We start from the raw sequence: 24,465 nt of genomic DNA, 5'->3' as shown, positions 1-24,465 counted from the left end.
TATCCTAACTAGATAAATGTACTTGAGACTGCATGCATCTATTCTAAAAATTAGTAGCCAGCTATATTGCTGGTAATATATAATCACTACGAGTTACTGATGAAACAGTTTAGATCAAGTTCAATGTTCATTCCTCCTGGAAATAAACATTTAAGCAAAAAGATCCATCGGGTTTCTCTCTGGGAGAGCTCCCTGACCCGATTGGACCCTCTCCAGGACTGATATACCACATCCAAGCCACAAAACTGTAACAGACTTGGGTCCTGGTTGTGTTTCTCCTTGAAATGGAGAGACACACTGTGGTATTGGAAGCCTTTCTTAATGTTAGCTAGATGTTCAGCAATCCGCACTTTTAATAGTCTCTTGGTGCGTCCCACATAAAATAAACCACACGGGCACCACAAGAGGTAAACAACAAAGGAGGAGTTACATGTGATAAATTCTCTAATCTCAAACGTCTCTTCCTCCGCATTAGTGATTTGAGTCATACCCCTGTTTCTTACCTGTACTGTTCTACAGCAAATACACTTCCTACATGCATAAAATCCCTGTAGATTGATTTTAAACGTTTGCTGCTGAGGTGGATTCAAAACTTTCTTCACTACTCTGTGACCAAAATTTGGTGCCCGTCTGTAGATGAATCTGGGGTGGTTAGGTAGAACCTCCCTCAAATCTCTATCTCTACACAGGATATGCCAGTGTTTCTTAAAAATACCTTCCACATCCTTATACTGATGATGAAAATCTGAGATAAATCCTAGCTGGTGCTGGTCAGTATGCACCCCAGTGTCTCTCTTTTAAACACTGTTCCCTAGGTATATTTGCCACTTCCTGGATGACATTATTTATGGTCATACTATCATATCCTTTTTGGAGAAATCTCTTCTTAAGTATGTTAGCCTGAGCATTGTAAGTATTCAAATCCGAACAGTTCCGTCGGACTCTGAGCATCTGTCCCTTTGGTATATTTTTAATCCAAGAGGGATGATGTCCACTTCTGATAGATAGATAGCTGTTTTGGTCTGTCATCATGAAATAGACTTTTGTACTCAGAGAATTATTAGTTTTCATTATAGTGACATCCAGGTAATTAACTGAAGTGTCACTAATGACATACAGTACCTTGCAAAAGTATTCACCCCCCTTGGCATTTTCCGTGTTTTGTTGCCTCACAACCTGAAATTAACATGGATTGTTTGAGGATTTGCATCATTTAATTTACAGAACATGCCCACAACTTTGAAGTTGTTTTTTTTTTTTATTGTGAAGCAAACAACAAATAGGACAAAATAACAGAAAAAGTCAATGTGCATAACTATTCACCCCCCTAAAGTCAATTTTTCACCTTTTGCGGCTATCACAGCTCCAAGTTGCTTTGGATAAGCCTCTATGAGCATGCCACATCTTCTCACCGGGATTTTTGCCCATTCCTCCTTGCAAAACTGCTCCAGCTCCTTCAAGTTGGATGGTTTGCACTTGTGAACAGCAATCTTTAAGTCTGACCACAGATTTTCTATTGGATTGAGGTCTGGGCTTTGACTAGGCCATTCCAACACATTTACATGTTTCCTCTTAAACCACTCAAGTGTTGCTTTAGCAGTGTGTTTGGGGTAATTGTCCTGCTGGAAGGTGACCCTCCGTCCTAGCCTCAAATCACACAGAGTGGTACAGGTTTTGCTCAAGAATATCCCTGTATTTAGCACCATCCATCTTTCCCTCAACTCTGACCCGTTTTCCAGTCCCAACTGCTGAAAAACATCCCCACAGTAAGATGCTGCCACCACCATGTTTCAATGTGGGGATGGTGTTCTTTGGGTGATGTGATGAGTTGGGTTTGCGCCAGACATAGCATTTTCTTTGATGGCCAAAAAGTTCAATTTTAGTCTCATCAGACCAGAGCACCTTCCTCCATACATGTTAGGAGTCTCCCGCATGCCTTTTCGCAAACTCAAAACGTGCCATCTTTTAGTTCTTTTGTTAGTAGCGATCTAAATGCATTCACCTTGTATTAGCTGCTTTCTATGAGGAGAGATTGTATTAATCGCGGTCACGGGGACACAGGAAGTGTGTAAGCACAGAGTGATTTGCGCCCACCCATTCGATCTGCATAAATTGGTGATTGCCTCGCCGGATAGCCAACCCCATGAATAAGTCCTGGTGGCGAAACATGTCAGGGCGTGGCTATCTGGCGATCTAACACAAGGAGTAGAGGAAGGAGTGACGGGTGACGGAGCGGGGATCGGCCGAGGGACGGGTTGCTGCAGGCGGGTGAGACGCTCTCCAGCTTCTATGCTCCCTGGGTCCACTGTGGCCGTGTGTTGTGGTTTCGTTTTGTATCACCGCTCAGTGTGCCGTGCTGTGTTCCAACTGCTGTGAAGTGATTTTGCCTACTAGTTTTTATTTAAATGTGAGTTCATTAGCACTGTTTTAGTGTGAATAAATTGATCTGTTTTAACGTTACTACACTATTGGAGCATTTCTTTCATTCCATATATGAATTCATGATTGTGAGGAGAATAGCCAGTGTGCAGCAGTGGAGACCTGGGTCGTATGTTAACCCCCATGAGAGTGGGTTGGAGGCTCTGTATGGCCAAACACGAGAGTGGGAGGCCTTAATAGCTGGTGAGTTTGAACTTCAGAAGGGAGTAAATCACGTCACTGAGGTGTGGTGAAATTTGTGGATCACAGCAGAACGTTTTGGAGTACACCTGCACTTTTCCTTAGATTTTTTGCATCCCTTCACACATTACTATCACTGGTTTTGTGGACTATTTTGTTTTTTTTATCATTTTCACATTGCATTTCATTTACAGATTTTTTCATATTTCTGTCATTGATAATATGTTGTAATCATCAATTTATTTTTTACTGTCACGTGGTGTATTTTAATATATGGTCATCACATCACAGTTTATCATTGGGGGCACTATTAGTTTACACTAGCGTGTCACAGTTTATTATTAAGTTTTTTTACCTTAAGAGTGATTGTCAATTCATTTTTCATCACCTTGGAGAGTTAGCACACCCCCAACTCACTTCATAGTAGTATAACGGTGGGGTCTGACCCATTCCTACCTTTGTTAAAGTTAGCGCCACTATATATATATATATATATATATATATATATATATATATATATATATATATATATATATATATATATATATATATATATATATATATGAGAGAGAGATCTCTCTCCATATCTATCTAATATTATAATATATGTTTAGGGGTTCTAAGTAATTTTCTAGCAAAAATAGTGATTTTAAATTGAAACGTACAAATGTCAGAAAAAGGTTGAGTCTTTAAGTGGTTAAACTGCCCTCAAGTAGAGACCGAAGTTCATTACTTTTATCTAAAAAGAGCAAAAAGGTTACAATGTTTATAGTTAGTTCCACTATAAATGTTGCAAAGTTTGGCAGACTGCCTGTTTTTGTTTTTTTGACAGCTGTCGGCTTGAGCAGAGAACTCTCTGCATAGAATCGGGAAAATGCTTTGTCAAGATCACAAGGGGGAAAAAATTGTGATCTCGATTCTTGACGATTAATCGTGTAGCTTTATTACACAGTTAGTCTTGTTGGAAAAAGACAAGTCCATCTAGTTCAAAAATTATACAATCCTATATACACAAACCAACACCCACAGTTGGTCCAGAGGAAGGTGAAAAACCCCAGCAAAGCATGATCCAATTTGCTCCAGCAGGGGAAAAAATGGCTTCCCCCGATTCCCCAAGAGGCAATCAGATATTCTCTGGATCAACTTTACCTATAAATGTTAGTATCGAGTTATATTATGCACATTTAGGAAAGAATCCAGGCCTTTTTCAAAGCAATCTACTGAAATCTTTAGACCGTCTTTTGTCGAACGGTCCTTCAGGAAAAACAGCATTTGATCAGCCACTGATCAGCCTCTGCAGCGACCTGTGAATTTTAATGGGGTGCCCCCACTATCAGAATACAATAGTGCAGCGAGCACGATTCCTGCAGTCACATCACGTGCGTGGATGCAGGTTAATTTAAAAAAATAAAAATAAAAAAACACCTCAGTGTGTATATACAGCTTTTATAGCTTCAGGTTTTCTGTGAGCTGCAGTGAAAAAGGTCTGATGGGGACCATGCATTTCCTACACTACAGGTAATCTCTCAAAGGAGGGTGTGTGTGGGTGTGGGTAGGGGGGTGTGTGGGAACCTTGTAATTCATTTGACTTTTCCTCAATGCACAGGCTTTTCTCAATGCATAAGAAAGAAGGAGGTGAAAGTGGGTCCTTTCGGGAACTTCTTCTATTGAGTTCAGCCTACAGATCAGAACCTATGCTCTTAGAGCCAAAAGTGCAGCACCAGGAAGAAAACCGGGCAGCCCGCAGAGAAGAATTCTACAGGATCCAGTTGCCTGCACAATGTGGGACATAATTACTTATTATTAAAGAAACTTACAACACAAAGAGCAAATTTGCCTGATCCAGATAGAGTTGGACCAGGCAACAATCTTTTTCTATACACCCTCCGTGATATCTCATGTTGAGCAAACTTAAGATGACCACACACACGATTGCAAAATATCCTACCATAAAATGATCTCAGGCTCAACCAAACTGGAGAGTACAGGAAGACGCTCACACTACATAGTCCTTAGTAAATACAGCAGAGATTGCATAGAGATTGTACAATCAGATTGCAAAGTATGTTTAGGGTGAAAACATGTATATTGTATTTGATGCTTAGCAGTACAGCACAATGGTTATGCCTCAGAGTGCCTTTCCTAGCCTTTCCTAGTGCAGGTCTACCAGACAAGTCTGACTGTAGACAATTAGGCCTCATGCACACTGGACGTTTTTTGACGTTTTTACAGCAGCTGTTTTTGGCTGTAGACTTTTTTTCTACAGTCATTAAACTCTCCATCATGTTATCCTATGTGTCCATGCACACATTGGCAGTAAAAAAAACCCCAAAACTAGTGGGTTCTGAGAGACGTTTTCAGCTGTAAAAACGTCGATAAACGCTCAAAAACGTCGCTCACCAGCATTTGACGTTTTATAATCCATTGAAAAAAAAAAAATTTTCTTCAAAAAAAAAAAAAAAGAAAAAAAAAGCTAAACAAACGCTAACGCGAGAAAACCACTAAAAACTGCTAATAAAACGCTAAAAAACGCTATTGCAAAAATGTTGAAAAAAGTTGAAAAACTCACTGCAAAGCTACTGACGTTTTTATAACATTATTTTAACGTCCAGTGTGCATGAGGTCTAAATGTAAAGATAAAATAATGTGCAGCACTTAAAATTAGTTTGTATAACTATAAAATCATGTGTATAGAAGCCTATATATGTGAAATAACCACAACAATAATAAAGAAATTGGCAAAACAGTGAAAAATAGTGTAAAAAAAAAAAAAAAAAAAAAACACAAGACTCAAATAATCTACAAGTCCATATGCTGTCATATAGAATTTGATAAACCGTGAATAAAACAGTCCATAGGTGGATAGTGAAGAAAAATTAACTTTAAAAGGGGGGAAAATATTCCACGTGCCATCAGTGTTGAATGGGAAAACAACAATGTAAACACCACCGGTTGTGTAAAGGCTTACCGGAGTGTAGGGACTCAAATGGGCATATGCTCAATGAGTCAACTAGGCTTGTGGTGTGATCACCAATATATGGAACCTTTAGGCCTGTAATCCAGAGTAGAAGATGGTTCATCCAATCAGGACCTAACTCCGAAAAGCAGTCCTCAGAAATGGCCAGCGTCAGGGCCATCTTTAATTTTGATTGGGCCCTGGGCAAACATTTTCTTGGGGCCCCCCCTCCATTCTGAGACATACAAAAAATAGCAGGTAGACTCAAAATCAGTTTACTGCAGCAGATCAGGCAGCGATTGCAATTGTTTGCCAGAGGTTACAGCCTATCATTACTGCTCAATGGCTGGTTTCTAGAGGTTACAACACATAATTTCTGCTTGCCGATTGGTTGCTAGAGGTTAATGTACATTATTAGGGCTCACTAATTGGTTGCTAGGGGTTACAGCACATCATTAGCATTTACTGATTGGTTGCTAGAGATTAAAGCAGATCACTACTTGTTTGCTGATTGGTTGCTAGAGGTTTATGCACATCATTACCTCTCACTGAGCAGTGGAGCAATCCCAAATAATTGAGCAAGTAAAGGGGCACATTAATACACATACTACAGGAGACAATCAGAGACTGCGGACATACTGCAGGAGACAATCAGAGACTGCGGACATACTGCAGGAGATTACCAGAGACTGCGGACATACTGCAGGAGACAATTAGAGACTGTGTACATACTGCAGGAGACAATTAGAGACTGCGGAAATACTGCAGGAGACAATCAGAGACTGCGGACATACTGCAGGAGACAATCAGACTGCGGACATACTGCAGGAGACAATCAGAGACTGCGGACATACTGCAGGAGACACACAGAGGCTGGGGACATACTGCAGGAGACACACAGAGGCTGCGGACATACTGCAGGAGACAATCAGAGACTGCGGACATACTGCAGGAGACAATCAGAGACTGCGGACATACTGCAGGAGACACACAGAGGCTGCGGACATACTGCAGGAGACAATCAGAGACTGCGGACATACTGCAGGAGACAATCAGAGACTGCAGACATACTGCAGGAGACAATCAGAGACTGCAGACATACTGCAGGAGATTACCAGAGACTGCGGACATACTGCAGGAGATTACCAGAGACTGCGGACATACTGCAGGAGATTACCAGAGACTGCGGAAATACAGCAGGAGATTACCAGAGACTGCGGACATACTGCAGGAGATTACCAGGGACTGCGGACATACTGCAGGAGATTACCAGGGACTGCGGACATATGGCAGTAGACAATCAGAGACTGCGGACATACGGCAGGAGATAATCAGAGGCTGCGGACATATGGCAGGAGACAATCAGAGACTGCGGACATACGGCAGGAGACAATCAGAGGCTGCAGACAGTATACAGGTGATGGTCAGAGAACTTTCAGCAATGCACAGCTTTACAGTTAAATAACACAGCTCAGGGTTTAAACAGTCAGGCATTTTATGGTTGTAAGGACATACCTGGCCAGCCAAACTTACTACATGCATTCAGGACTGTGGGCGGGGCTTCCACTCTCTGCTCTCACTAAAGCAGCTGGGAGCTCCACTGATGCTTTGTTGGGGGGCCCACATCACCCGTGAATGGTCGCCCCATGACAGCTTTGCAGAGCGCACAGAAGACATGGGAGGATGTATTCCGCGCTAGCCAGCTGAGAGGGGCGGGGCCGGGAGCTCCACTGACGCTCTGACCCCGCCCACGTGCAGCCTATGTACTGGGAATAGAGCGCCTGTAGTGAGAGCCAGTGATCGGAGTGGGAGTGTCATTGGAGCTCCCGGCCCCGCCCCCGGACCTCTGTATTCACCAGCCAGTATAGAGGGGGCGGGGCCGGAAGCTCCACTGACACTCGCACTCCGATCACTGGCTCTCACTACAGAAGCTCTTTTCCGAGTACACAGGCTGCACGTGGGCGGGGTCAGAGCGTCAGTGGAGCTCCCGGCCCCGCCCCCTCACAGCTGGCTAGCGAGGAATACATCCTCCCGTGTCCTCTGTGCGCTCTGCAAAGCTGTCATCGGGCCCCCAATTCATGGCTAGCGCGGGCCCCCCAACAAAGATTGGGCCCTGGGCAAGTGCCCCGTTTGCCCTGCGCTAAAGACGGCCCTGGCCAGCGTGATGGACTGGATCAAGCTATGCTTCCAGGTTACTAATGAAGCACATTGATTTACTGCTATATTTACCTCGCTGTAAGTCTTCGGGTGAGCTTAGACACATAGGGGTTTAATTATTAAAACTAGGGAGTGCAAAATCTGGTAAGGTTCTGCAAGTCTGACTGTAGACAATGGACTCTATATAAAGGTGTTTTTACCCCAGAAGCTGTAAAACAGAAAGGCTAAGTGACTGCAGTAAAACACAGCCACTCAAAGAATCTACAAATCTGTATATGTAATAAAATAAGCAGTACAACTAAAAGTAGCTCCTAACTGGAATCATATCCCCTTTAAGGATTTGATATAGTGATAAGAGAACTGATTGCCTACCCTAGGAAGCAAAACCCTTCTGCGAAAAATTATTTTAAAATAGCTTATATCTGACTTGAAAATCAATGTGGATGACAAATCTTCAGCATTTCCTGGCCACAAACCAATAAGAAATAGTTGTGGTTTGAAAATTCAATATAAGTTGGACATTCTCTCCATGGAAGGACAACAAAAAGAAATCACAACCTAATTTGAAGGGTATTAGGTTAAAGTGACAATGCTGCAAAAAACAGAAAGATGTCAAACAGCACAATAAACACCATTAATAACACTTACCCGTATTGTCTTCCATGCACGGCTAAAACAAACGCCAGTAGAATATTCACCTTCAAACACTCTCAGATATGTCAGATGTCTGGGTCTCCCCACTGCAGCCTGCAACCCCCCCGCCTTTCTTAGGGTTTGTTTACATGGGCTACCAGGGGGCGGTAAAGCAATGGTTTTACTGCCTTCTGATCGCCCACTTAAAGAAGGGCATGCACCTGCGCAGCGATGTACACATGCTGCGGCCAACACCTGCGTACAGCCCTTGGCGGATGATAGCCCTTCTCTGGGCAAAAATCATATGTATGGGGTAATCAAATGTAAGTGTTTGGCGTCGTGCCACCACCAAGTGTAATGCATGCGACTGCAGCACAGTGGTGCAGAATTTACGGGTGGTGAGGGGGCCACATATCACCTTCTCATTACCTGTGAAACATCTCCACGTTCCACTGTGGACTACTTTTCAAATAGACAGCAATGGCTGCCACAATTAAAAATGACTGCTTAAAGTGCAAGTTTACCTTTACAGAAAATCTGTAAGGTGAACTTACACTGCAATCATTCTGAACGCAGTGACGTAAAACACGTACGTCGGGACTATAAATGGGGCAGTGGCCAATAGCTTTCATCTCTATTTATTCTGAGCATGCGTGGCACTTTGTGCGTCGGAACAGGCCACACAAGGTCAGAATTGACGCGATCGGATTTTGTTGTCGGAAAATTTTATATCCTGCTCTCAAACTTTGTGTGTCGGAAAATCCGATGGAAAATGTCCGATGGAGCCTACACACGGTCGGAATTTCCGACAACACGCTCCAATCGGACATTTTCCATCAGAAAATCCGACCGTGTGTACGGGGCATAACAGTATCCTTACAAGGTCAACATATCCAATGTTGTCCTCTTCTCATCCCCCACTCTCCAGAGGTAACCACCTCTGTAATCACAGAGGTGGTTAAAATTTGCCAGTCAGCTTCCTGCAGTTGAGTGCAAGACTGTGTATAGCAAGTTTCAGTTCTTGCTCTAAGCTAGTTATAGTATAAAATACTAGTAATAATAGTATGGCATCCTATTTTCAATTGCAAGTGCTGCATCCCAAAAAAAAGAGGGGAGTAGAGCCTTATGCAAATTTAAGCTGAATTCCAGGATTTTAGACAGACACTTTGTAAAAAGTGCAGGCACACTATGAGTTAAGTCCAAGGAGGTGCATGATATATCCTGAACTAACCTCTACAGTATTATTTATATCCGAAAGGTTTATGGCTCTGCCAGGGCATACAATGACACTCATGGCTGTGAAGGAAAAGAGAGAGGCACAGAGCAGCTATGCCCCCCCCCCCTCTGCTGCTCATTCAGAGAAGCCTTTGTATTTTGTAAATGAGTTCGCATAATACAAAGGCTTCTGTGATTAGGCAGGAGGATAGGGAGGGTCAGGCATAGCAGCTGCACCGACTCTAATGTTGAAGATGCTTAGACATGAAGCATCAGCGTCGAGCTCCCAGAAATACAGCGATAGCTATCTTCTGGGAGCACAATAAAACTGTCGGATGTAAACAATAGAGATAAGCCGAGGAGATGTCATGCATTTTCTTGGACTTAACTCAAACTGTGCCTTCACTTTTTACAAAGGAACTGAATTAATGGAAGCAAACTAAAACAAACCCTGAACAAAAAAGCACACTTTATAGTGCTCAATGAGTGGCAGCTGCAAGGAAGAGGGGGGGGAGGTGCCAACAAGGGTTGGCTATGGGTGAAGTACCTGCTCCCAAAATTCCCAGCCTTTGTCAATCGCCCCCTGACATAGGGGAGCCAGAGCTACAAGATCATGTGACTGGAGCAAACTGAAAAAAAGGTAAGCATACAGATCTTTTTTACAAAAAAGGTAGGCACGGTAGGTAGCAGGAATGGGGAGACATGTTTAATAGTTAGTGTTAGGCTAGAATTCCACTTTAAATCCTGCATATATCATTGTACTGTCTGCCCTTTTGTTGTAAAGCGCTGTGTAAACTTTCGGTGCTATATAAATCCGTATAATAATATATTTGTGTAGACTGGCCACCTGAGTTGATTTCTGGTTGGTGGGCAGGTCAGTACACCAACAATAAGGTAATCCACGGGGATAGCTTGATCTGACAGATGCGAGTGGTCCAGGGAAGTGCTGGCCTATTGCGCAGATAATAACAGAAGCAGTTGTCGGAGAGCTGGTGAAATATCGATGTGGTCCTCAACAACTCTATTTCACAACTAGGCAAAATCTGAGCTAATAATTATCAGCAAGGACAGCTGGTATTAACCTCTACATGTAGCAAATGGTGACAGAGTCTACTGAGTCTTCCCTGCACACAATCTGTGGGGACCCGAGAAATGTACACAGGCCCAGAACAACAGGTCAATTTTGAGCACCATATTAGTCCAAGATCTGTGATTCTCTACACAATAAAATATGTCATGGATACTTGCAGCCCAGGAACCTGCAGCTGCTAGAACAAGTTCACATTGGAAGAATGCAAATAAAGTACAACTCTAACAAAAACACCCACCCGACTGCCCCCTTAAAAAGGGGTTGTAAAGTCTTGGTTTTTTAAAAATAACAAACACGTCATACTTACCTCCTCTGTGCAGTTGGTTTTGCACAGAGTGGTCCCGATCCTCCTCTTCTGGGATCCCTCCGCGGCGCTCCTCCTCTTCTCAAGTGCTCCAACGCAGAAGCGCTTTCCCTGGGGGCACTTGTGTGGGCACACTCCTGAGTCCTGCTGCCGAGTCCATTGGCACAGCTAGCAGGACCTGGCCCTGCCTCTCAGGTCACTGGATTTGATTGACAGCAGCGGGAGCCAATGGCTCCTGCTGCTATCTATCAAATGAGGACCCGAGACACCGGCTGGAGCTGCAGTGCTCATCCCTGTCGCTGGAAAGACCGGGTTCAGGTAAGAAAAACGGGGGCTCTGGGGGGCAGCTGCAGCACAGGAGGTTTTTCACCTGACTGCATTAAGCTGAAAAACCCTGAGGGTGTACAACCCCTTTAAACTGCAAAGGCAGCTTTACAGGGCTGAACACACATCACGGCTGCAATGCTTTTTTTCATGGCGCGGCAAAAAATATAGCCCCTATCATGTTTGGTGGGAAGTACTGCCAATGAATGCAACCCTTTCAAGTGAATGGGGCATCGCCGTAACCACAAGTCAAGTGCTAGGCTTGCGAATGTGGCATTTCCATTGAAAGACCAAACAGGCATTCAGGAGGTGGCAGTATCACCTACTAAATGCCTGCAAGCTGCCCTTTTCCGCTCTATGAAAGCGATCGACCACAGATAGGTCTTTGGAGAGTATTTTGCTTTGTCTTTTAAGGTTACTGCGCAGTAAACCAAGGAAGCATTAAAGTGGAAGTAAACTTTGAAGGAAATAATTGAAAAAAAAAAAACGTTCTACCTGCAAGGTAAAGGCATGATATGCTAGTATGCATTGCATATTAGCACATTTTGAAAGACTCACCTAAAAACGAAACCTTCCAGCGGCGCGCTGTCACTGCTGCATAGGCTTCCATCTTTACCCGGTCTTCCTTCTGGGTTTGCAGGCTGTGGCCGTTTGAATGGTCAAGCTACGGCACACAGCTTTGAAGGAATGGCACGGGTATACCATTCCTACAGAGCGCATGCGCCGGTGACGTCACCGGCTGCTAAAGAAGTGAATAACTCCTACACAGTGCACGTTTAGGAGATATTCATTTAACCTACAGGTAAGCTTTCTTATAAGCTTACCTGTAGGTAAAAATCAAAATGCGGAGTTTACTACCACTTTAATGCGCTTACTAAAAATGCTGCACATACAAAGTTTTCTTTTTTTTTTTTTTTTTTTTTTTTTGTGCTAAATACAAAAGAAAACAGTACTGCTCCTTTGACTCAAGCACATGGCTTGTTCCAGTGCTCTTTCCTCTCCCCATAATTCCTGTAGCATAATTTCCTGTCCTGAGCTTCACAAACCAGTCCAACTGGTTCATTGGCGTAGCAATTGGGGTATCTTAGCTTCTAAACAGTACCATGTCTTCAAATGTTATTCCATATTTACACTATAAAAATCACTAAAATAACCACAGCAACACAGTGAGAAACACAGGTGTAAACTAAGCCTTAAGGGGATTTTTTTCCTCACTACTCTTTGACAGTGATGAGCCAGTACCTGAGTGTTCTGTGTACTTGGCGCAGGAGGCGGGGCTTTGGGCTTGTGCCCCACATCACAAAGGAAGCTAGACCACAGATCCTCTGCACGCTTTTTTTTTGCTTCTTCTTGTTTGCGTTTCTTTTCTTCATCCATGTTGAAGTCATTGTCTTCCTCAGAATTCTCTGCTTTGTCTTCATTTTTCTCAGCACCTTCCCCAGAATTTAGGACTAACACGCCTTTCTTCCTCTTCCTGCAACAAAGTAGGAAAGTGTCAGAAAAATACACACATACATTTCCCTAATGCAATCTACAACTCTGTCCACGATGGATTGCTTTTCAGAAGGCGTTCGGGAGGTGATATGGCTGCCTCCTGATTGCCTTTTTATTTTACGTTGCTTAGTGGTGATTAGGAATGAAGCTTACACACTGCAACCATGAGACAAGCGTTTGGCTTGCAGTTGTGGTGCGGTCCTACTGACCCCAATGTGCAAGTTTGACAGTTGGTGCCACCTGTCAACTCAACAAGCCATGTTAAATTTACTGCAGAAGTGAAGTGAAGTATCGCATTGCAGTACCCCCTCCAGCTGCCATGTTAGGCTGTCGGTGGGCAGTCATGGTCTTCGCATAGACAAAAAGGCCTAATAGAATTTTGCCCAGAGTACTGCAGCCGCCATTGCTCACTTTGAAAACGCTACGTACCTGGTTGTTTAAAATTGTAAAACTTTACAACAGCCCTGGTAGAAGTGTGCAGCCAGTGAAGTGCGCCAACTTATTACTCCTGCTTGCTTTTTTCAAGTCAGAGACTCAAACACCAAAGATGGGGAATCAATAGCTACCATTTTCAGAAAGAGACTAGCAATGGCATCCCCTGTATATTTGTCATAGCAGGTCTCCTTACAAACCAGAAGATTTTCCCCCTTAATGACCAGGCCATTTTTTTACGATACGGCACTGCGTCGCTTTAACTGACAATTGCGCGGTCGTGCGACACAAAAAAAAAGAAAATTTCTTCATCAGTTTAGGCCGATATGTATATTGATTGGTTTGCGCAAAAGTTATAGCGTCTACAAAATAGGGGGATAGATTTATGGCATTTTTATTAATTTTTTTTACTAGTAATGGCTTTGATCTGCGATTTTTAGCAGGACTGCGACATTGAGGACACTTTTGACGCATTTTTTGGGACCATTGACATTTATACAGAGATCAGTGCTATAAAAATGCACGGATTACTGTGTAAATGTCACTGGTAGGGAAGGGTTTAACACTAAAGGGTGATCAAGGGGTTAAAATGTATTCCCTCATGTGTTTTTTCTAACTGTGGGGGGATGGGACTGACTGGAGGAGGAGACTTCTCCCCTGTCAGAACGGGGATCTGTCTGTTTACATTGACAAATCCCCGTTCTGGCTCTCTTTCCTGCGATCGCGGGGGCGCCTGCCATAGCCCTTAAAAGGTGCTGACGTACACCTACTGTGATTTGCGGGAACGAGCCGATCTGCCGCTGTATATTGACGGCGGCTGGTCAGCAAGCGGTTAAGGCCTCATGTGTTAAAAGATAACTAAAGGTAAAATTTATTTTAGTTTTGGATAGTGACGAGGGATTAGAACACCTATCAGTTTTTATTGCTGTCTGTGTCCCGTTAAGGAGATTCACCCTCTCCATTTGTCCTGTTTACTATCATCATTGAAAGTGAAAGTAATAGAAAATCCCAAATTTTGGGCTGTCCCCAGAAAAGTAATAGAGGGGAAATCTTCCAATGGGGACACTTATTTTGGTGACCTGGGGGGTGGGGACAAGAAATTACCTTTATTTGAGGCAGATTTCTTCTCACTTCCTGTTTGGCTCTGGGACAGGAAGTGAAGGAAAATCTCTGCAATGGGACACAAATGGCGAAAAAAAATCTGATGGGTTATAACCCTCCTTGCTCTATCTAAAATGAAAAAAAAAAAAAAAAAAAAAAAAAGTTTTGCCTATAGTTCTACTTTAACCACTTCCCTACCCGCGTATGTACATATGATGTCCACAGATGGGATCCCCCATCCTGGGTGGACGTCATATGACGGCCTCGGGTGCCCGCCGCGTTGCTCGGGTCCCGGTGCGTGTGCCCGGCGGCCGCGATGTCCGCCGGGCAACCGCTTTTTTTAAAATGCCATAAATCTATCCAGTATTTTATAGACGCTATAACTTTTGCGCAAACCAATCAATATACGCTTATTGCGATTTTTTTTTCCAAAAATACGAAGAATACGTATCGGCCAAAACTGAGGAAAAAATTAGTTTTTTTTAAAAAAAAATTGGGATATTTATTATAGCAAAAAGTAAAAAATATTGTGTTTTTTTCAAAATTGTCGCTCTTCTTTTGTTTATAGTGCAAAAAATAAAAACCGCAGAGGTGATCAAATTCCACCAAAAGAAAGCTCTATTTGTGGGGGGAAAAAAGGACGTCAATTTTGTTTGGGTACAACGTCGCACGACCGCGCAATTGTTGTTTAAAGTGCGACAGCGCTGAAAACTAAAAATTGGTCTGGGAAGGAAGGGGGTGAAAATGCCCTGTATTGAACCGGTTAATACTGGGCACTTTCAACCCGTTCCTGCCCAGGCCAATTTTCAGCTTTCAGTGCCATCATATTTTGAATGACAATTCAAAAATGAATTAATTTGGTCATGCAATGCTGTACCCAAACGACGTTTTTACCATTTTTTTTTTAAGACAGATGGAGCTTTCTTTTGGTGGTATTTAATCACCATTGGTATTTCTATTTTTTGCTAAACAAATGAAAAAAGACAAAAAAAAAAATTTGAAAAAAATAAAATAAAGTGTCCAATGGCTGCATAAAAAAAAATTTAAAAAATGTATTGTATATTGGTTGTATGTTCTCTTCAAATTTCTCTTAAAAACTTAAAGACTTTGCAGCGTTGGAAGGGATTGCTTTGGTAGATGACATTGCCACAGTGTGCCAATATGCTGTGCATACTAAGCACATTATGGCTAAAAGCTCCTATGGGGACTTTATTTCCATCAACGGTTAACTTCCACTTCAAAGCAGAACTCCGAGCCCAAAAATGTTATTTAAATGTATTGCTTAACCACTTCAGTGCCAGGTGTTACCCCCTTAATAACCAGGCCATTTTTTGCGATACAGTACTATGTTACTTTAACTGGCATTTGCGCGGTTGTGCGATGCTGTACCCAAATAAAATTGATGTCCTTTTTTTCCCCACAAATAGAGCTTTCTTCTGGTAATATTTAATCACCTCTGCGGTTTTCATTTTTTGCGTTATAAACAAAAAAAAGCGACAATTTTGAAAAAAAAAAATAATATTGTTTACTTTCTGCTATAAAACATATCCAATTAAAAAAAAAAAAAAAAAAAAAAAAAAGAAAAAGAAAGGGAGTTCCGTCATCAATTTAGGCCAATATGTATTCTGCTACATATTTTTGGTAAGAAATGTTTGCGCAAAAGTTATAGCGTCTACAAACTATTGGATATTTTTATTTATTTTTTACTAGTAACGGCAGCGATGAGCGATTTTTTGCGGGACTGCGGCAAACAAACTGCGGACACCTGACACTTCTGACACTTTTTTGGGAACCAGTGACATTATTACAGTGATGATTGCTTAAAATATGCACCATTACTGTACTAATGACACTGGCGGGGAAGGGGTTAACATCAGGGGCAAGCGAAGGGTTAAGCGTGTCACTAGGGGGTGCTTGCTAACTGTGTGGGGGTTGGTCTGACTGGATGAAAACAGATTGGTGTTCCTACTTACAGGAACATAAGATCTCTATCTTCTCCCCTGTCATAATGGCGATCTGCGATATTAACCCCAAAAAACAAAAAAATAAAATATATTTCAGCTTACCAGTCATTAGATGTGGTGGCTGCATTCATTTTCTTTTTTTTAGTTTTTTTTTTTCGCTGGTGATCTGACCAGTAACACACCTCCTATATTAGAGCACTCCCCACTCTGGATGAAGGAGCACAGGAAGGACAGCAGACAGCAGCATTGTCCATCTGAGGGGGAGGGGAACGTTAAATGTATTAACAGATTTAGATACACTAACAAACTGAAGCCAAATGCCAGCTCACACCTTATAATCAGTTACCGAAAACACTTTTTTCTTTTTGGGATAAAGGGTTTGCATGAATAAAGAAAGGCTGATCATTTTAAGCACCCATCAGTGGTGTTAAGTGGTTTGTCTCATCCATGTCAACTGATACATTCTACTGGAGAGTTTGTGTTTTTGAAAAACAGCAGACTTGCTTGCTGGATCACCAGAAGAAAAAAACAGAAGAAAAAGACTAAAAAAAGGAAACTGATGCAGCCATCACATCTAATGCGAAAGTGTAACAAATGGTTGCTTTTGGGTTTAAAGCAGTTGTAAACAGTGGTTGCTAAAAAAAGAGAAATAAACACCTGTAAGGCAATTGTAAAATGTGCTAGTATGCATTGCATACTAGCACATCATTGAATACTTACCTTAGAACAAAGCCCTCCCGCGGTGCAATGTCACCGCTGAGAGGGCTGACATCTTCCCCTGGTCTTTCTTCCAGGTTGGCGCACTCCGGCTATATGATTGGCCGGAGCTACGATGAGCCCTCGGTTCCGGCATTGTATGATGTCACTGGCTGCATGCAGGGTGAATATCTCCTAATCGGTGGATGTTTAGGAGATTTTCATTTTACCTACAGGTAAGCCTTATTATAGGCTTACCTGTAGGTAAAAATCACAAAGCAGGCTTTACTAATGCTTTATAGTGGTTGTAAACACTTACATATATCCAGTGAAGTGACTGACCTCAGATTATACAGTTATATTAAAAAAATTCCTCCAACATCAATTGTTCATTCAGAGCCCATTCACACTTGTGCAACTTAAAAACCGTGCGATTTCCATTGCGACGTTACCCTACGATTTGATGCGACTTTGGATGAGTGTGTTTTGTTTGTGCTCTACAAAGTCGTTAGACATTTCCAGAATGGAAAAAATTTGTTTAGTTTAATTTGGTTTCTTTATTTTCTAACAAATACGAAATTTTCACAACGATTTGAATTCGCATCAGTTCAAAGTGTGAATGGAGCCTCAAAGTGCAGAATTTACACAGAATCTCTCAGCTCTGAAAAGCAGGGGGTGGAGAGCTGAAACTACATCAGTAAGAAGAGCTCTGAGAGCTGATTGGAGGGAAGAGACCCCCCCTTCACACAGCACACAGGAGCAGGTGAGTCTGCCAATCAGCTGGAGCTTTCTCTCCTTTCCCCATTTTTCTCTTAGCCCCGGTTCATACAGGGACGACTTCGAGTAGGAGTGACGCAAGTCGCTCCGACTTAGAAAAAGGTTCCTGTACTATTTTTGGGGCGACTTCAGGCGACTTGCATTGACTTCTATGCAGAAGTCGTTTTGCAAGTCGCAGCTGAAGTCGTGTGCAGGTCGCCTCTGTGAGTCGGCCTGCAAGTCGTGCCGCCCGTGTGTGAACCGGCAGTTAGTGTCAGCAAAATCTGCCTGAGGTGGCTTAGAGCAGAGAAAGGAGGCAGCAGACAGAAATGGCACTTACTGCTCTGGATTGAGACAAGTACACACTATAGAGGGATATGCTTTGTTCATATTTCCTGTATGAAGTTTACAACCACTTTACGGTGATAAATGACTAAAAAACATTTTAATTTAAAAAAAATAGTTGAGATTCTTTTTCTTTTTTTTACTTTTCCTAAGCTACTTGTGTCTGTCAAACACCTATACAGATACATATAACATCCACCTGAAAAAAAAAAGGGAATAGCTTCAACATTACCTTGCTACAATGGACTTCTTGATTTTCTTTTTACTTTTAGATTTCTCCTCTCCATCCTCTTGCTCATCATCGTCATCATCTTCCTTCACCAAATCATTCACATCATCTTCGCTGTATTCCCCACCTATAATAAAATCATTAAAAAAAAAAAAATCGTAACCCCTTTAAGCTTAACCCTTTCATGACTAAGCCTATTCTTTTAAATTTGGTGTTTACAAGTTAAAATCCATATTTTTTGCAAAATTACGTAGAGCCCCCAAACATATATATATATATATATATATATATATATATATATATATATTTTTTTTTAGCAGAGAATCTAGAGCAGGGATCCTCAAACTATGGCCCTCCAGCTGTTGCAGAACTACACTTCCCATGAGGCATTGTAAAACTCTGACATTCACAGACATGACTAGGCATGATGGGAATTGAAGTTCCTGAACAACTGGAGGGCCGCAGTTTGAAGACCCCTGATCTAGAGAATAAAATGGTGATTTTTGCAATATTTTATATCACACGGTATTTGTGCAGCGGTGTTTTAACTTTTTGGGAAAAGGGACACTTTCATGAATTTTAAAAAATCCAATCAGTAAAGTTACCCCAATTTTTTTGTATAATGTGAAAGATGATGTTACGCTGAGTAAATAGATACCAAACATGTCACACTTTATAATTGCACGCACTCGTGGAATGGCGACAAACTACGGTACCTAAAAATATCCATAGGCGACGCTTTAATTTTTTTTTTTACGGTTACCAGGTTAGAGTTACAGAGGAGGTCTAGTGCTAGAATTATTGCTCTCGCTCTGACGATCGCGGGGATACCTCACATGTGTGATTTGAACACCGTTTACCTATGCGGGCGCGACTTCCGTATGCATTTTCTTTGCTGCGCGAGCTCGCGGGGACGCTTTAAAAAAAATTTTTTTTCTTATTTATTTTTATATTAATAAATTGTGTTTTAAAAAAAAAAACATTTTTATCACTTTTATTGCTGTCACAAGGAATGTAAACATCCCTTGTGACAGTAATAGGTGGTGACAGGTACTCTTTATGGAGGGATCGGGGGTCTAAAAGACCCCAAATCCCTCGTTTGCACTTCAAAGTATTCAGATCGCCGTTTTCGGCGATTCTGAATACTGTATATTTTTTTAAAACCGGCGCCATTGGCAGCCGAGTAAACGTGCTTCCATGTTTACTATTAGGAAGCTGGAACGAAGCCGCTCACAGCTTCGTTCCAGTCTATCCCTAGCTGCCGGAGGCGGCAGATTGGTCATCGGGCTTCCGACGGAACGGGAGGCCCAGTAAGAGCGGTGGGGGGGGGGATGTCCCCTCCCGCTCCTCCGGTATAACAGCCGAGCGGCTTTTAGCCACATCGGTTGTTATACCAGGATAGCCGATCGCCCACTCTAAAAAAACAGTACCGGGATGATGCTTGCAGATGCGGGCATCATCCCGGTATAACCCCCGAAAGCCGAGTACGCACATCTGCGTACGCTCGGCAGGAAGGGGTTAAAGTGATTGTAAAGGCAGAAGGTGTTTTATGTATTCTCTGTATTAAGAAAAAAACACCTTCTGTGTGCAGCAGCCCCCCTAATACTTACCTAAGCACCATCTCGATCCAGCAATGTTCAACAAGACCCTTGGCTGTCCAGGACTCTCCCTCCTCATTGGCTAATAATCAAAGCCAGTGAGGAGAGAGAGGGGCAGGGCCAAGTTACGGCTCCTTGTCTGAATTGATACGCTGCTTGCTGTGGGGGCAGGAGGGAGGGGCCGGAGCTCCGGCGGGGACATGAGAAGAGATGGTTCGGGGCTGCTCTGTACAAAAACAACTGCAGAGAGCAAGTATAATATGTCTGTTATTTTTAAATGAATAATAATAAAAAAAAAAAAAAAAGACTCTAATATCACTTTCACTTTTTTTTCCATAATTTGTCATGTTACAACCAAAAACGTAAATGTATTTTATTGGGATTTTATGTGATAGACCAACACAAAGTGGCACATAATTGTGAAGTGGAAGGAAAATGATAAATGGTTTTCAACATTTTTTACAAATAAATATGTGAAAAGTGTGGCGTGCATTTGTATTCAGCCCCCTTTACTCTGATACTGCTAACTAAAATCTAGTGGAACCAATTGCCTTCAGAAGTCACCTAGTTAGTAAATTGAGTCCACCTGTGTGTAACTTAATCTCAGTATAAATACAGCTGTTCTGTGAAGCCCTCGGAGGTTTGTAGAGAACCTTAGTGAACAAACAGCATCATGAAGGCCAAGGGACACACCAGACAGGTCAGGGATAAAGTTGCAGAAGTTTAAAGCAGGGTTAGGTTATAAAAAAATATCCCAAGCATTGAACATATCTTGGAGCACTGTCTAATCCATCATCTGAAAATGGAAAGAGTATGGCACAACTGCAAACCTACCAAGACATGGACGTCCACCTAAACTGACAGGCAAGAAGAGCATTAATCAGAGAAGCAGCAGAGAGGACCATGGTAACTCTGGAGGAGCTGCAGAGATCCATAGCTCAGGTGGGAGAATCTGTCCACAGGACAACTATTAGTCGTGCATTCCACAAATCTGGCCTTTATGGAAGAGTGGTAAGAAGAAAGCCATAAGAAGTCCAGTTTGCAGTTTGCGAGAAGCCATGTGGGGGACACAGCAAACATATGGAAGAAGGTGCTCTGGTCAGATGAGACTGAAATTAAACTTTTTGGCCTAAAAGCAAAACGCTATGTGTGGTGGAAAACTAACACTGCACATCACCCTGAACACACCATCCCCACTGTGAAACATGGTGGTGGAAGCATCATGTTGTGGGGACGCTTTTCTTCAGCAGGGACAGGGAAGCTGGTCAGAGTTGATGGAAAGATGGATGGAGCCAAATGCAGGGCAATCTTAGAAGAAAACCTGATATGCCCCGTACACACGAGCGGAAATTCCACCGGCAAAAGTCCGATGAGAGCTTTCGATCTGAAAATGCGATCCTGTGTATGCTCCATTCGACTTTTGCTGGCGGAATTCCAGCCAGTAAAAGATTGAGAGCATGTTCTCAATTTTTCAGTTGGAAAAAGTTCCAATCTGAAATTCCGATCACGCAAAATTCCTACGCATGCTCAGAAACAATTCGACGCATTCTGGGACATTTTCTCGGCTTGTCGTAGTGTTGTACATCACCGCGTTCTTGACGGTCGAAAGTTCAGCAAACTTTTGTGTGACCGTGTGTATGCAAGCCAAGCTTGAGAGGAATGGATGGATGGAAATTACACTCATGTGTACGCGGCATTAGAGTCTGCAAAAGATTTGAGACTGGGGTGGAGGTTCACCTTCCAGCAGGACAACGACCCTAAACATACAGCCAGAGCTACAATGGAATGGTTTAGATCAAAGCATATTCATGTGTTAGAATGGCCCAGTCAAAGTCTAGACCTAAATCCAATTGAGAATCTGTGGCAAGACTCGAAAATTGCTGAACTTCACAGACGCTCTCCGTCCAATTCCAATAAAATACATTTACATTTTTAGTTGTAACATGACAAGATGTGGAAAATTTCAAGGGGTATGAATACTTTTTCAAGGCACTGTAGCTCAACAAAGAGGAGCATGTACAAAAAAAAAAAAAAAAAAGAGTTCTACGTTGGGCAGGTAGGAATATATCCAGGAAAACGCTGTGAAAAACCAACTCCAGGACTGTACAGTGGTTTTGCAAAGCAACCTCCAAAACTCCACTTCTGGGGTTCCCCGCCAGTGCTCCTGGCTCCTCTACCTTGACCAGTGCCCCCAATAGCAAGCCGCTTGCTATGGGGGCACTGGTGTATGCTTGCTCCTGAGCCCCGCTCTGTCTCCCTAAGACACATAGAGCCGCTGCTCAAACAGACCCCCCCCCCGCTCTCTCCTCATTGGCTCACTTGCTGTGATTGACAGCAGTGGGAGTCAATGTTTCAGCCAATGAGGAGAGGCAGTCCCATGCACTTTACTGGATCAAGAGGGGGTTAAGGTAAGTATTGGGGGGGGGGGGAGTAGCACACAGAAGGTTTTTTTACCTTCATGCATAGAATAAATAGCTACCTTTACAATCACTTACTTTAAAGAGTAACTTTGGTTTTGTTGAGGAAGAAAAAACAATTCCCCCCTGGGTGATGAATGTACATAGCAGGGATTTTAACAAACATTGCTGCAGATTTCTACAGGAAATGTTTTGTATTTATTTTTTAAATTTTTTTTTTTTTTTTTTAACACATCTGAATGCATCTTATGCCTCGTACACAAGTTCCGAAGATCGTACGATCGTTCTCGCTTAATAGACGCAAGTAGAAATTGAATAGCTAAATAAAGTCACGAAAATTCTCGTACAATGGACAAAAAAAAAAATCAGAAATGATGTCATGTGTTGTAATGTATTTGTATTATATGTTCGGACAATTATACTAACTGAATGAAAATCGTCCGATCTGGAATCGTACGAGGAAAATTTTTGGGTATGTCCGATCGAATGAACGGTCGTGATCGGCTGTCGAAAGTAGTGTACATACGATCCGAATATCGTACGATCCTTCCTCGGACAACTGTTTTCGTACGATACACGGGCCATTAGCTAATGTGCCCATGCAGGTGTTTTAGCACGTTTGTATGCACAGCATTCAGAGGTAGAAAAAAACATGGCCCAGTCACGCGTTCCAGAAGTGTTTTTGCAGTTTTCCCCATGAAAAAGAAAGGCTCAAAAACGCACATAAATGGGCACTCATGCATGTTTATTTATTCTAGTGGGTAGAAAACAATAGTTTAGTGGTGGTGTACCTTGGCACCCCAGATGTTTTGGAACTACATTTCCCAGGATGCTCATTCCATCTGCAGTGTAGTGGAGCATCATGGGAAATGTAGTTCCAAAACATCTGGGGTGCCAAGGTTCTCCATCACTAGGCAATCAAATGAGTTGATGCTTTTAAATGTAAGTGAAAACATGTAAAATTGAAAGAATTTAGAGGCAAATCCATCCAGTCTGTATGATATTAAGCAGCAGCAGACCCTCGCACTACATCACTGTTGGTGGATCTAAAGTGGGTTGTATTGTGTGTATTCCTCCCATAGGATACAATAGGTGAGTGCAGAGATAACCTTATCATGTCTCTGGTCATACACCTACCTGAGGGCACATAGTCCTCATCATCAGAGGAAGAGTAATCCTCGGAGTCACAGTCAGACATCGTCGTAAAGTGAATTCCACAAACAGAACCCGGTAACCGAATAGAACTGCAATCACCCAGCTAAGTGAGCACTACAGTACGCATGCCAGGAAGCAGATCGCTTCACAACACGCATGTGTGACCCGAAGATCCGCTGTTCCGTCAGATTCTGCGACCCGTCAGAATGTGTAACAGAAGTGACGATTCGTCGCCGCCATCTTTCTACACCTCAGACTTCTCCACAGTAACGATAATCCGAGAAGGGGGCAAGCAGACATCTTGTTACACCCACCAGAGTTTTGCATTTTACACTTATTTATAACAGTAAACTGAGTTTATATAGTGATTTACAGTACTTAGAACTCCGTCTGACTGTTTAGATGTTGAATTTTAAAAGCAGCGGAAAGCCTGCTCATCTCACAGGTTTGCTAATCTGACAGAAGTTCGGTGCTTTTAAAATTCAACATCTAAACATTCAGATGGAGTTCTAAGCACTGTATCTCACTATATAAACTCAGTTTACTTTTTAAATAAATGTAAAATGCAAAACTCCGGTGGGTGTAACAAGATGGCCGCTTGCCCCTTCTCTGTGTATCCTTACTGAGGACAGATGCGGGGTGTAGCAAGATGGCGGCGACGAAACGTCACTTCTGCTACACAGTCTGATGGAACACCAGATCTGCGGGTCATACCCTGTAAGGCGCATGTGCTAAAGGTGACAGCATTTGCTTGCCGCAGGAAGGGGCAGGAACTTTGATTTGAATGCAAGTTTGCATAACCTGCCCTTCTCATGCAAAGCCAAATTAATATCCGTAGGCAGGACAGGTAAAGGGGAAAATGCCTTTTACAAACATGGCGCCACATGACTTCCTGCTCTCTAATGCATAGCGGATACGTAAAGAACCCAAATAAAACGCCACTTCCGCACACAAAGTAGGCGATCCGCTTATTGGTTGTA

At 42.6% G+C, this 24,465-nt stretch overlaps 1 protein-coding gene across 2 annotated transcripts in view; it reads right to left on the bottom strand.

Annotated features, from left to right (window-relative positions):
* CFDP1 (craniofacial development protein 1) overlaps positions 1–23,660 on the bottom strand; it is a 126,152-nt gene extending 102,492 nt beyond the window's left edge. Inside the window, exons 1-3 of one of the 2 annotated variants that reach the window (XM_073605433.1) lie at positions 23,468–23,660; positions 18,319–18,442; positions 12,541–12,772 (exon numbers count right to left, since the gene is read on the bottom strand). In XM_073605433.1, coding sequence (XP_073461534.1) covers positions 12,541–12,772; positions 18,319–18,442; positions 23,468–23,528 — 417 coding nt within the window. In that variant the 5' untranslated portion in view covers positions 23,529–23,660. Of the gene's footprint in view, positions 1–12,540; positions 12,773–16,391; positions 16,544–18,318; positions 18,443–23,467 lie in introns of those variants that run through there. The other variant, XM_073605434.1, reaches the window with a different exon arrangement.
* Between the last annotated feature and the right edge of the window lie 805 nt (positions 23,661–24,465).

The sequence above is a fragment of the Aquarana catesbeiana genome, linkage group LG11, assembly GCF_042186555.1.
Source record: "Aquarana catesbeiana isolate 2022-GZ linkage group LG11, ASM4218655v1, whole genome shotgun sequence".
Lineage (NCBI taxonomy): Eukaryota > Metazoa > Chordata > Amphibia > Anura > Ranidae > Aquarana > Aquarana catesbeiana.
Note: the sequence above shows the minus strand (reverse complement) of the source record. Positions and strands in the feature narration are given on the sequence as shown.